Here is a 13,597-nt window from a genome sequence, read left to right as displayed (position 1 = left end):
TGGGTGGCTGCGGGGGCAGCTCTGCCTCCCCAGGCAGTGCCGCAGGGCCCCAGCAAACTCCTGGGGAGCTTCTGTCTGGCAGCCCAAGCTAACCAACCCCCCTCACCGGGACTTTCTCCCCACTCCAGGACCCCGAGAGCTGCTCCCTGTGCCCAGCCGGCTCCCAGCAGCTGCTCAGCCCCGGCAGCCCCTGCTCCTCAGCCTCCATCACGCCGCTGGCCTCCCAGCACTGCCTCCAGCTCCTCCAGCAGCAGCTCCTCCAGCAGCAGCAGCAGACGCAGGTGGCGGTGGCTCAGGTACAAGTCCTGCATTCCCCGGGGACACCCCCAGCCCCTCTCCTCGCCCTGCGGGACCGGGACGGGACCGAGCGGCCGCTCCCTGCCCGTGGGGGCCCCGAGAACCGGCAGAGGGCGCCCAAGCCCCGCGCAGAGCCGGGGGGTGCCCGGGGAGCTGCTCGGGGGGGACCCGGGGATGCTCCGGGGAGGGCCCTGGGGGAGCCGGGGATGCTCCGGAGGTACCCGGGGATGCTCCGGGGGTGCCCGGGGATGCTCCGGCCCCGCAGCCCCGTCCCTTCCCGCAGGTGCAGCTGCTGAAGGACCAGCTGGCAGCGGAGACGGCGGCGCGCATCGAGGCACAAGCCCGGGTGCGGCAGCTGCTGCTGACCAACCGCGACCTGCTGCAGCACGTCTCGCTGCTGGTGCGGCAGCTGAAGGCGCTGGAGAGCCGGGCACAGCGCCGGCAGCCGGGTGAGAGGGCACGGGGACCGGGTGCTGCCTTGCTCCGGGGTCAGTCACAGCGCCTCGCTCACCCCGCGGCTCTCTCCGTGTCGCCGCAGTTGACCGCTCGCTGCAGAACCTGTCCCTGGCGCAGTCGCTGTCCCTCAACCTGAAGAACCACTACAGCCTGGACATCGCCCTGCCCTCCACCTCCACGCCCGCCAGCGTCCTGGGCAGCCCCGTGGGCCCCCGCTCGCTGTCGGCCCTGGGCGCTGGGGATTCCTACCTCAACCTGCTGGGCCTGGAGAGGGGCGGCCCCCGCTTCGGCAGCAAGGAGGGGGACGAGGGCCTGGCCGCCGCGCTGGAGGGGCAGGAGGGGCTCAGCAGGCGCGTGGAGGGCTCCGAGGTCAGCGAGGTGGCTCTGCTCAACGGGGGCGGCCGGCAGAAGGCAGAGGACGCGGACAGAGGGGACGAGGACAGGTGGGGACCCGCTGCTTCTGCTCCCACCGGCCAGAGTGGGATCACCGTGCTGCTTCCATCACTAATTGCAGCACTACACGAATTAGTGTGAAGAAAATTAGCTTGATCCCAGCCAAAAGCAGTACGACAGCACAGCACCTGCAGCAGGGTGCTCACAGCTGCCCCAGGGGAGGGAGGAAGGGAGGGAGGTGCTCTTGGTCCCGTGGCTCGAGGGTCTGTGTGCTGGCTGAGACCAGGAGGGCAGAGCCGGGTGTGGAATCCACCATGTCCGCCCCTGGGGACAGGGATGGGGGTCACTGTCTGTGCTGCTCTTATCCTCCTGGAGCGAGGTGGTCAGTGCCACGTCACTGCAGCACCCCAGCTCCAACACACACAGCAGCGGGTTGCACTGAACGCAAAAGGTGTCTGCCTTTTGGAGAGCCTGGGGCAGCCAGACTGAGCTATCCGCACAGGTAAGTAACTCCTTGCCCATCACCTCCTCTCTGCTCTTGCTTCCCAGGCGGCAGCAGCCCATTCCCAAGCTCAACCCGCCGCCACCCATCCTACGCAAGAGGTCCAGCAAGACCTCCCCGAGCCTGGAGGTGGAGGCCAAGCCCGAGAGCACTGCCCACGTCAGCCTTCCCAGCCCCAGCGTGTCCAGCCTCACCAACATCACTGCCAGCTCCCTCACCCTCTTGGACTCCGAGGCGAGGACTCCTGCTTGGAGCGCTGCCTCCAGCTCAGAGCCCGTCCCCTCCAGGACCTTCCAACGTGTTCTCAGCAAGGACAGGGCTGGGGAGAACGGGCACACGTCCCCACCAGCCGGCTGCCACGACCCCGCAGCCAGTGAGGTCCTGGGCAAGGACTTGGCTGTGCTGGTGAGCCCCACGGACAGCACACTGCCCTTCTCTCCTGCGCACGACACCTGCCTACACATCAGCTTCTCAGAAGATGAGCTGCTGGAACCGGAGCTGGACGCTGCTGTGGGGCCCAGCAGAGTCCCCTCTTAGTTGGACCACGGCGTGTGGCGGCTGGCTGGAGGCAGTCCCAGCGGCTCCATCCACACTGCTGTGCTGCGGTTGGGGGCCCTCGTGCCCCAGCTGGGTGGCAGGTCCCTGCTCTGTCCCTGCCCGCTGCACCAGCTCACACTGCCCTCCCGCTGTCCCCTGTCCTTGTCTGTCTGTCCTGCCTCTGATCGGGGTGCCGCGTGTGTCCCTGCATCTGGGGAGCTCTCGCTGCTGCTGTCCGGCAGGGGCACAGACCACGCTCACTGCTACGTCCTTGCTGCTGGCTGTGGACAGCCCGGGGCCACCCCAAATTTCCTGCAGCAGGGGTGCCTCCTCCAGCCCCAGTGCAGTGGGGAGGCTGCAAACAGCACTGCTGGATGCCAGGGCACGCTGGATGCAGATGGCACCGGCTGGGCTCGCTCTGAGGCTGTTCCCAGCCAGCCAGTGGTCACCGCACAGTGCTCTGCTCGCTGTCACCCTGCCTGTCCCACCCCAAACATCCCCGGAGCCCCTGGGCTGGGGCACAGCAGGGCTGTAAATACTTGGACACGAGGCTCCTGCTGCTACCCCTGCCCATCAGAGCCCAGCCACCCTAACACCGTGTGCCACCCCAGCGGGTGCCTCACTGCCCCGACACCAGCCCTGTTCTTGGGATGCCACCACTGCCTCCCTCCAAAGGTGCCTTTTCCTGCTGCCCACGCAGGCTGGGGGCCCACAGGAGACCACCATGGGGCGATGGGGTGCAGGGGAGCCCGGGGAGCCCATTGCTGCCTCGGGGTGGGGGCAGCAGCTGCTCCATGGGAGAGCCTCACGTATCTCTGAGCAGCCTGGGGCTGCAGGTGGACGCTGCTACGTCGTGTTGGGGCGTTATGGTAGGGTTTGAGTTTGTTTGGGAAGTGTGAATGTCTGGGGATGAGTTTGTGTACTGAAGGTATAAGGAAGAAACCCAGCCCTGGGGGAACATCCGAGGATGCCGGGTGCTGCCACACATCCCCCAGCAGCACGGGGGCTGGGGCGGGGTTTGGGAGGGACCCCAGGAGGTGATCTTCACGTGGGTGCATGCGAGAGGGGTTTGGGAAGGTGCTAGAGGGTTGACATGGGGATGTGTCAGGAGATGGAGAATCGGAGCAGCTCTGCCCCAGTCCTGGTGCAGCAGGAGGGGGTGGTGGGACCCCAGGACCCCCCGGCTGTGCAGCACCACGGGGCCCGGTGCTGGCTGGGAGCCACCAAGCAGGAGCTGATGGCAGAGGAGCTGTGTTCAGGCTGTGCATTAGCGTGGTAGAGGCAGAAACCACTCCTTAGGAGCTAACCCACACTACGGTTTGGTAACTGACTTTTAAAGAAAATAAACGTCTCGGATTTGCAGAGCCAGTGCCGTGGTCCCTGTCCTGCTCGCGGGAAGCGTCTCGCTGCCCAGCCGTGTCGGTGCCCTGGGGTGCAGGATGAGGCTGTGGAGTTCTCCTGGTGCAATCAGATCCCAGCTGGATGCCAGGGCAGCCCCAAGCCTCCAGCCTGCTCCCCTGCCACGTGGGGAGCAGGTTCCTCAGGGACAGGGCCCATTTCCAGAGCAATCCCCACAAGCACACAGCACCTGCACCCGATGCTGCCACCCACTGCAGCCCCTACACCCCTCGGGGCTCCCAACCAGGACGGGGCAGCCCCAGCTCCCTTTGCCCTTCCACACTCTGCTTTCTGCTCCCAAACTAAATCCTGGCCCCAAACCAAGCCCAGCCCAGGTGCACAGGGAGGGAGAGCCCCGGGGGAGGCAAAGCCCGGCCCTGTGGGGTGTGACCCAGGTGGGGACGGGGACCCCACAGCACTGTGCCCCCAAAGGGGCTGCAGCCAGCAGCAGAATGGGCACAGGGTGAAGGCATCCTCGGGGCTCGGCCGAGGGGCGGGATGGAAACGCAGCCTCCGCAGAGACATCTGCCTGGCGGGGCCGCGCGGGGAGGGGGCACGTCCAACCCCACGTTTTTATTATGCTTCCTTCATGGGAAGAAACTTTTTCCTTTGCTGTCTGGTAAGCTGCTAGCAATCATCAGGCAGGCAGGTGGTAAAGATTCATATCCATCAAACAATGCCATTTAGTTTGTAACCTGTGACTAAATCTGGTGTTAGCTTTAATTTCAGAGTCTGCTTTAGGGCTCGCTTGTTAATCTCTATGCAAAGCAGATGAAATGAATATGCAGCATTTTGGATGTAATTGTACGGCTTCAATTCAGCACTATAATTTTCCAAACAGGATCTTGCAATCAAGCTTCTATTCATTAGTGTATAAACAATTTAGTTTCTCAGCTCTCCAGTATGCCAATCATTTCAATGGAGTGAGCATCTCTGACAAAAAGAGGAGGAAAGTTTCCTTTGTGTAACAGAGGTAAAAGTTGCTCCATACTTCAGGCAATTCCCACCCGGCAGACCCAGGCCATTTCTGTCGAGGCGGCCGCATCCCAATGCCCCACGGCACCGGCACCGAACGCTGCCTGGGGGCAACATCTCCCAGCCAGCACAACCCTGAGCACCACTGGTTCTGCCGGCGAGACCCCAGAAGGTGAGCAGGGACCCTGTAGGATCCCTCCTCCTGGAAAGGTGAGGCTGCACAGCACCTCCTGCATCCCTGGGCTGCTGCTGGACATCGTGGTGCTCTCCCCGTGGCTCTGCTCAGGGCTCTGCTCCCCCACCAACATGCCCAGGACGTGGCCGTGTCCCTGTCCCTCGAAGGGGAGGTGGGACCGGCCCCGAGGCTCCACAAAGGGAAGCACCGTCGGCAGAGACGCTTCGCGCGGTCTTGGTTTCCAAATGAATATCGACAGCGCTAATTACAGGCCGCCATGCAGACAGCTTATTAGCTTGTCACAAAAAGACGGTATTGAACTCAAAGCCCGCGGTATTCACGGAGCACAGCAAGACGCTCCCCAGACAGCACAGCGAACCAGGCAGGCGAACAACCTCCAGCAAAACTAATTACTTCCTGATTGTCTACGGCCACCCACTGGGTATAATAGTATAGACTAAATTTGGCATATACATAACTAAGCACTCGGCACCAATTTGGCGTACAATAATCATCCTCTGTGTTGCATAATTAAAATCTGATCACTCGGAATAATTATTTCATATTCCCGGCACTGGGTGAGGACTGCACGGTGCGGCGCGGCGGGGGCGCGGGAGCCTGGCGGGCAGGGATGGGACGGTGGCGACATGGTCCTACAGACGCTGCCCGCTCCCATGGCACGGGTGCCACAGAGCCACCTTCATGCTGCCCCTGTCTGAAGCCTGCTTGGGGCAGGTCCGTCCCCGTGTCCCCACAGCCGTGCATGGCGCTGACCTCCTGCAAGCCGGCTGCTGACCCCCCCGCCTGCCCGGCCGGGACACTCGCCGCCTGGCCCTATTGTCATCGCGCGTCTGCTAAAGGCGTTTGGAAAGACAGGGCAATAAAAAATAAAATAAAACGGAACGTGTGTGTCTAATCCATTAACTTCCTCTCGCGGGCTCCCCGGGGACCCGGTGAGGAGGAGAAAGAATACGTGGATATTGCACGCGCCCTGGCATTTTGTCCCCGGGCCAGCCCCACCGCTGGCCGCTGCCACGGCTTGCGCCATCCCGGGCTCATAAATCAGCGCGGGCGACAGCGTTTCACAGCTCGCTTCCCAGCCAGGATATTGCCATTCCTGCTGATTACACGGCCAGCGCGCGGGGGAAGCTGCATCTCCCACTTCCAGGAAGGGAGGCTCCGCAAGGAAAACGCATTGATAAAAAGAAGAACGAAATCAGCTTTGTTCACGTTGCGAATCTCCTATTGTTCCTGCTGCGACCGTCGGCCGTTGCTGGAGAAAGTATTTCCTCAGCGATAAATCTCCTGGGCTCCTCAGCAGCCCTCGCCTTGGCACCAGACCCTCCTTGGGTTGTTTTGCAAGAAAAAAGCAGCTTTCACCGCTACGCCAGCCCGGCACAAGAGCCCTCGGTCGCAGGACCAACCCAGCACCAATTTCTCAGCCAATTTTGGTAATTTTGCTCGTTGGCCAAGAGCAGGCAAAGTGGCATCGTGCCCCTGGGAGGGGTGTCGGGCAAATCAAGGTGTGAGCTCAGCCCCTAGCCCCTCATTTTGGGGGATGAGGGCCGTTCCCAGTGCAGGGGGTCCAGGGCCATCCCAGGGGTCTCCTGCCTGTGTCTGCAGACAGCACTGCATCAGAGACCACTGGTCCCCAGTACCTCCCTGGCCCCTGCCCTCGGAGCACGCTATGGCCGGCACCGCACACGTGCTCCTGGGCAGCACGTAGCAGCCGGCGCGGGCCGGGGAACGCGAGTCTGACCGGGGCCACGCTAATCCCAGCGCCGAAACGCAGAGCTGGCTCCGGCCAAGTGCTTGAAATACGGGAGTCAGGCTGACAGTTGTACAAGAAAAATAGATCAAGTTTCCAAGAAAATACAGGCGAGCTGATCTGATTTTCATCAGCATCTTCAGCTGCCTTTCGGGAAGCCCCAGCCCTCTCCTCATTCCTGGTCTCCGCTTTACAAACCACTTAATTCCTTGTTGCTTTGGAAACCCTCACAAAGACCCTCTGCATCCCCCAAAATAACGAGCAACAGATGCTGCTTTGACCTCAGCAACTTCCTGGAAACATACATTTGTCAAAATAAAAATAAAAAGATTAATGTGAGGAAGGCTCTTAAATTATAAGGAAATAGCAGACACGAGAGCCCAGGCGTGCACGCCTGCCATTTGTAACGGCAGCGGAGCACTCGGACAGGCGGAGGAGCCCGGGGCTGGCCACGGGGGGCCGCGGAGATCCCCACATCCTTCGGGGTCCCCACACCCCTGCTGCCCCCCAAAGCCAGGAGCAGCCACAGGCACTGGGGCTGTCGGTGTGGGGGCACCCACAGGCTCTGTCAGCACCACAGGTCCCAACCGAGAGATAACTCACAGCCTTGCTTCAGCTTGGGTTAGCAAAGCAGTTTGAGGGTAAATATTGAAATTTACACTTCCAGCATGAAACAAAAGCATGGAGTTGCTTATGTTGGAAAAGCCCCTTAAGATCATCCAGTCCGACCACCAACCTAGCTCTGCCAAGTCCACCTCTAAACCATGTCCCTCAGTGCCACAGCCACACAGCCCTTAAATGCCTGCACCACCTCCCTGGGCAGCCCGTTCCAGTGCTTGACCGCCATCTCCGTGAGGAAATTCTTGCTGATGTCCAACCCAAACCTCCCCTGGTACAACCTGAGGCCATTTCTTCGCATCCTGTCACTTATCACCCAAAGACAAGACCAGCACCCTCCTCGTGCAGCCTCCTTTCAGGCAGGTGCAGAGAGTACGGACACCTCCCCTCAGCCTCCCCTGCTCCAGCTCCCTCAGCCGCTCCTCGTCTCATTTCCCAGACCCTTCACCAGCTCCACTGCTCCTCTCTGACCACAGCCAGCAGCTCACTGAGGAGCCCAAAACCAAGCACAGAGCTCCAGGTGGGACCTCACCACCACAGAGTACAGAGGGACAAGCAGCATGTTCCCAAGCAGCCCCTTCCCACACAAGGTTTAGGGTCGGTTCCACCCCACACACTCCCCAGTGTGCCATTTCTCAGCTTATCTAGGGTTTCTGCTTTCTTTTACAGAGTTTTTAAAGCACTTTGCTCGTGCTGCAGTGGCAGCGAGATGTGCAAGAAGCTGTCAGCCAGAACCTTTTCAGGTCAGGGTGCTGAAGGCCAGAGGGTTTCACCTCCTCCCTCTGGTTGCAGCCACCCAGCAGGTCCTAGGGCTGGCACAGTAGCACTGCTGAGGGCACGAATGCCCTGGGGGCTCCTTGCTGTCAGGGCTCGTGACAGCTTCAGGATAAGTGACACGATGTGAGGTGACACGACATGGCGCCCACAGCACTTACCAGGCCTGAGGGCAGGCAGGGGCAGCTTTCCCCTCCCAGCTTTATAGGATCAGGCAGCAATGAGCTGCGGGGAAGGGCTGCTGCTGGGCCTGGCGTGAGGTGGGGCTGGGTGGCTCTGGGGGTTTGGTGCACCTGTGTGCAGGCCCCATCCCCGTCCCGCTCCCAGCTTTGTGCTGCTGTGTGGCCCCATGGGACCAAGGCACATCGCTCCCTCGGGGTGATTCCTGCCAGGCAGGGGTGCCCAGGTCTTGCTGGGGGTGCTGGGGACGCGGCGGTGCCATGGGGTGGGCTCAGCCTGGCGGCTCTGCACCAGCACCGTGGGGTGCCGGGGTGCCGCTGCGCCGCGAATGCAAATCCTGACCCGGGCTGGGCCGGGGGCTCTGCCTTCCCCAGCACCCGCGTAATGCCTCTGGTAGCCATGGCAACCGCCATATACATTTACATATTCTTCCCGTTAATCACAGGGACATCCAAGCAACTGTCTTTGCTGGGGGTTGTTTCCATCCCTCTGAATGAGGGCTGGAGCCTCACCCACCCCACGCAAATGAATCTACCACGTCCCCACTTCTAGCCTTCTAGCCCCATTTGCCTACCTGAGGAAGGTAAAGAAATGACAGAACCCAGGAGGTGCTTTCGCGTTGTGTCCTGCAGCCTCTTCCCTGAAGCTTTTGGGGCCGTGGTGGTGGGGCTGGGCCCTGAGCGCCTGGGCAGGGTGCTGGAGCCTGCGCCAGGGTGGAGAGGAAGGGGCCACTCGGGGAGCCTCAAAAACATTTTTCCATGGCATTAACGAGAGCCAGGAGCTTCCCGGTGAGCCCACTGGTGCCAGCAGGTGCGTGCGGGCGCTGCCAGCTCCCAGCACTGGTGCCAGAGGCCTCCTGTGCCAAGGGATAATGAGAGCTGTCCTGCGGCTCAGCGCAGCCGGGCCGGCTGGCTCCCGTCATGGCAGTACAGCACTGCCTCAGCCCTGGCTCCTTTTGCGCTCAGAGTTTCTCACCCAGAAGGTTTCACCACGTTTTTCCCTTGTGGGGTACAGCTGGCAGCACCTCAGCACTGCCAGGGGAGCTGGGAAGGGACTCCGTTTACTGAGGTACAGGGAGGAGGAAAACCATTAGAGCGAGCCTTTCTGATTAATTGTACCCTTAAAGGGAGCATTGCATGGAGCCATGTCCTCAGCCATGAGCAGAGAAGGATCCTGCAGTGTGGAGCAGGGAGCAGCATGCTGAGAGCTGCAAGGACACCGTCCCTGTGCTGCCTCCTCCTGCTGAAGCCTCACGCTGCTCCTGGGGGCCTGCAGGGCCCTACACCCCCAGGGGGGCATCGCAGCATCGGTGCCAGCAGGACAGCCCCGGGCACGTCGTCTTTGCGTGCGTGGAGCAGCCCGGCCCCGGCCCCACGCCGCCAGTATTGCAGACCCACCGGTTTCCTCTGCCCTTTCCACCGAACCAACCCGCAGAAAGTTTTATAAACTTGAGGAAACGCGAGTCAAAGCAGAAGGAGCCCGAAGCTGAGCCAAAGCGTGACCTCAGCAACCTCCCCTCTTTGTCCAGCCCGGGACCTCGTTATTATCTGTCAGCATTTGCTGAGTCTCCTCCTTCGGGGCCACACCAGACCCTTCCGGAGGCACAGGGCCTCGCCGCAGCCCGTGCTCCTGATGCCTGCGTTATCTCTGCTGCTTCCAGCTCCGCTTCCCCCGCCGGCGGGGCGATGCCTGCTGGGGCTGGCAGCACCGGGGGCTGCGTGGGTGGGGGTCACCCCTCTGCACTGCGGGGCTGGCGGCAGGACACCAGGACGAGAGAACAGATTCCTTGCCGTGCCTCTTGGAGGGGACATGGGGACAGCGTTGATCCCAGCGCGATGCTCCCAGCCTGGCCGGAGGAGGCAGCGAGCCCCAGCAGAGCAGGGGCTGGGAGACAGCAGAGTGCAATTTGGTGTCTGAAGTATTGAGCTTGCCCGTCTGACATGAGGGCAGTGACAGGCAGGGAGTGTTTGGTGCAAAGGAAGGAAATGGAAGAATTAAATCCACAGAACTTCCCTGCTTTTGTTCTCCCTCCCACCCCCGCTCGCCTCCTTGGCCGCTTGCTCTTCTCGCTGGATGTGTACGGCTTGATACTACCCAACCAAGCTGGAAACGGGGTCTATCAGCTGAAAGCAATTTACTTTGAAATCCAGCTGCCAGATTTTCCTTCATTTGTTTACTTTTAAATGCTTTTTTAAAAGCCAAAGTACACAAGGCAGCCAAATTGCTGACATGTGTGCCGGGCCGGTACCCCGCAAACGCTGCATTCTTTCATGTCCTCCTGGGCTCAAATCCACTCATGTTTATTTAAAATACATAGAACACTTCAGCACTATTAAGGGCCATGTTTTATAGTAAATGGAAAAAGATTTCCTCGCAGGCCAAGGGGAGAGGGAAAGAATCACTTCAATTCAGTTTTGTTCTGCAGCACTTTGCCTACCACACAACAGCCCAGCCACCCACAGCTCGCCAGCGGGTGGCTCGGCACAGCACCAGCACCTGGTAGCGGTGCACCGCGGGAGCTGCTCATCCTCCGTGGTGGCTGGCACCTGGCAGCACCGGGGACACGGGGCTCCAGCAGTGCCCAGGCTCAGGCCTCTTGCCCCAGGGATGTGCAGGGCAGCTGGACTGTGGTGGTTGAAGCAAGCCCTGAGATGGGGTTTGCAGTCACCGAGGTTTTCTGCTGCTTCTGAGTCTCTTGGGTGTCCTGCTGCCATCTCCATGCACCCGCTGCCAGCTCAGCCCAGGCCCCTTTCATCACCTTCCCACGGCTGCTCACTCCCCTTGCTCCATCCCCACTGCGCCTCACCCCATGGCAGCAGGCACAGGGCAGCGCTTCTCCCCCAGGCACCCAGCGCCACTTCCAGATCCCTGTGCAGACGTCAGAAGGCGGCACAGGGAAATTTAGGGCCTGATTTGGAAAAACAGCTCAGACAGAAGCAGCACCACATCACCCCTGCAAGCTGAGGGTGTCCCCAGCCATGGCACGAGGGCAGCCCTTGCAGGCTGCAGGAGCGGGTGGGAGGATGGAGACATGAAGGTGGGCAGGTGAGGGTCTGCAGGAGCTCAGAGGTGGAGCGGGCAGAGAATGAGACACGGCAGGTTTACTACAACACATCTGATGAAAAATATGATAGAGATGCTGGCACAGAGAGCAAATATTTTAATGGCAATAACAGGTAAATGGGCTATACATGGAAGTAGATAATCAAAATTAAGAATTATTAAGTGTTTTGATAATGTGGGCATTTTGGGAGGAAAGGAACATGGAAGAGGTATTTTCTAAGGGTGCCTTTCCTTAAACCATCCCTCTGTGGTTGAGATGGCCTGAACTCTACAGGGTAATGTAAGGATGCGCATCAGAAAGCGAAAATGTCAACAAGCAGCAGATAAATCCTCCAGGCTGTTGTCACTACTCAAGCTTAAAGAAAGGCAGAGAAACAACAAACATAGAAAGAAGCAAGGAAATGACTTACATTTTTAATTGAATGATCTGCTACCACCAACAGAGATGGACAGTGGAGTTGTGAAAACCTGTTAGCATGCCTCTGGCAGATCTCCTTCCTAAAAGAAACCGCTAGTGACGTAGCCAGAATTGGTCTGTTTTGTTTCGTAGCAAAGAAAGTACAAGAAAGCAGAAACCTCCACTTATTAACTGTTAATCATTTAGACTGCAGCACCTTCAGAGTTTTACTGTAATTAGCCAGACTAGTAAATCTTCAAAAGGATTCCTCCAGTGGAATTCCCAGACTCTGATTATGTCATGCCCTTAACACGAAATCCCACAACTGGTTTCACTCATGGTTAGGAGAAACAAAGGCTCTAAGCGAGTGATGATGGGGAGCAGAGCAGGGTTTGCAAGGACAAGTGCTGAGCACTGCGTGCTGGTGCTGCCTGTGCGCTGGGGATGCCTACTGCAGCCAGCTCTGCCGCTCCTTGGGTCCCTGCACAGGTTTCCCCACTGCATCTCCCACTGCTGCCAGCACGGGCAGCATCTGCAGGGGAACGGGGGCTGACTGCTGCAGGGCTGAGTGGCCGGGGCAGGGCTGGGCACAGCTCCTTCTGCTTGCTCCGGGGAAGGAGGGCAGCAAGCGGTGGGCCTGTGGCTGCCCTGACAGTACAAAGCTTTGCCCCAGACCCCTTGGAAGCATTTTACAAGGGCAGGGATGGTGAGCAAGTGAAGGGCGGTGTGTCGGTGGAAGCACCACAGGGCCCAGAGGGAAGCAGCACATCCTAAGGCCACACGAGGAGGCGGTGGCAGGCAGCAGGGGGAAAATGGGCGGCCTGTCCCCTGGCACAGGGCTCTGCCCTGCAGACCGCACCGCTCCCGGATCGCTCTGTTCTTTCCCCTCCACAACGTGCTGGTGTAGAAGGCAGAAAAAACACAAGAGCTTGTAACAATAAAGAGTACAATAACTGATAGTAAAGACTCCGGCAGCTGTAGGGAGCCAAAAGCTTCTTGGAGGGGGTTGGATGGAAGCTGAGTTTCCCTCCCTGCTTGTATTGTATTTCTTTCCTCTGCCAAAATGTGCTTCCTGAGTCTTGGGCAGAGCTCTCTGCTGCTGACCCTCACCTTCCTCTGTTTAGCCTGGAGCGCAGGCTTGCCACGAGCGCCTGAGGCCGCGCCTGGGGACAGGCAGAGCCTCCCGCTGCGTGCACATGGCCGGGGTCAGGCCCGCTGTCAGCGGCTTCCTGCAAACCGCAGCCAAGTCGGGCCACACCTGACCGCGTCCCTCGGGAGCTGCCGGGCAGGGACCCGGCACGGGAGCCTGCGGAGAGCGGCGGGGGAACGGCTGCAGCCACTGTGGCTGGCGCTGATGGGCTGCACGGGCTGCGTCCAGTCCTTCTCCCGCAGACAAAGATGGGTCAGGCTCACTCCGCACAGCTGGGAACGGGAGGCAGCGCGAACAAAGCGGAGGTCAGACGGTGCTCGAACCAAAGGGGTAATTCTGACTCCATTAAAATGCTAGCTCCCGTTTGCGTGGAAGCAGAAGGCTGCGCTACTGCTCATAAAGGACTAAACCACCCTCGGGGTGACTCATAGCCCTTAACAGAGCTGCCACGCTGATTTTACAAATATTAGAGCAGTGCCTCGAAGTCAGTGTTTTATACGTTTTAACCTATCAACTTGGGAGCAGACCCGTAGCTCTTTCAGAAAGCTCCCCTTCCCCTGTATTTTATTTCCCTTCTCAGTGCCAGAATCGGAGCCAAAGCCGAGCTTAACAAAGCAACAGGCATGGCCATTCTTCCCAGCCCTCATTTCCCCTGGTGAGATGGGAGAAATTAATTTAAACCCTATCAAAACAGCAAAAGCTGTTCACTATTTTGTGCAGCAGAACACAGCGTGAACAAAATACTCGCTTGAACCATCCGCATTTGCCAGCCCAGGCAAGAGCACAAGAACACGCAGGTTGGAATCCTTTTGTTTGGGCATCTGCAGTAGGCAAACGCAGACAAACGTGATCTAAGCTATTCCCCAAGCAGTGAGGGCAGCAGCAACGAGATGCTTGGGATGCAGGCAAGACAG

General features: G+C 59.6%; 1 protein-coding gene across 3 annotated transcripts in view; it reads left to right on the top strand.

Moving 5' to 3' along the window:
- The window catches only part of LOC311421650 (carboxyl-terminal PDZ ligand of neuronal nitric oxide synthase protein-like), a 31,476-nt gene extending 27,936 nt beyond the window's left edge, over nucleotides 1-3,540 (top strand). For all 3 annotated transcript variants that reach the window (XM_084493791.1, XM_084493793.1, XM_084493792.1), the window contains 4 exons: nucleotides 129-296; nucleotides 581-746; nucleotides 836-1,196; nucleotides 1,696-3,540. In XM_084493791.1, coding sequence (XP_084349917.1) covers nucleotides 129-296; nucleotides 581-746; nucleotides 836-1,196; nucleotides 1,696-2,185 — 1,185 coding nt within the window. In that variant the 3' untranslated portion in view covers nucleotides 2,186-3,540. The remainder of the gene's footprint in view (nucleotides 1-128; nucleotides 297-580; nucleotides 747-835; nucleotides 1,197-1,695) is intronic.
- Nucleotides 3,541-13,597: the final 10,057 nt, after the last annotated feature.

The sequence above is a fragment of the Aythya ferina genome (assembly GCF_964211825.1).
Source record: "Aythya ferina genome assembly, chromosome: 20".
Taxonomy (NCBI): Eukaryota; Metazoa; Chordata; class Aves; order Anseriformes; family Anatidae; genus Aythya; species Aythya ferina.
This window is presented reverse-complemented; position numbering and strand designations above follow the sequence as displayed.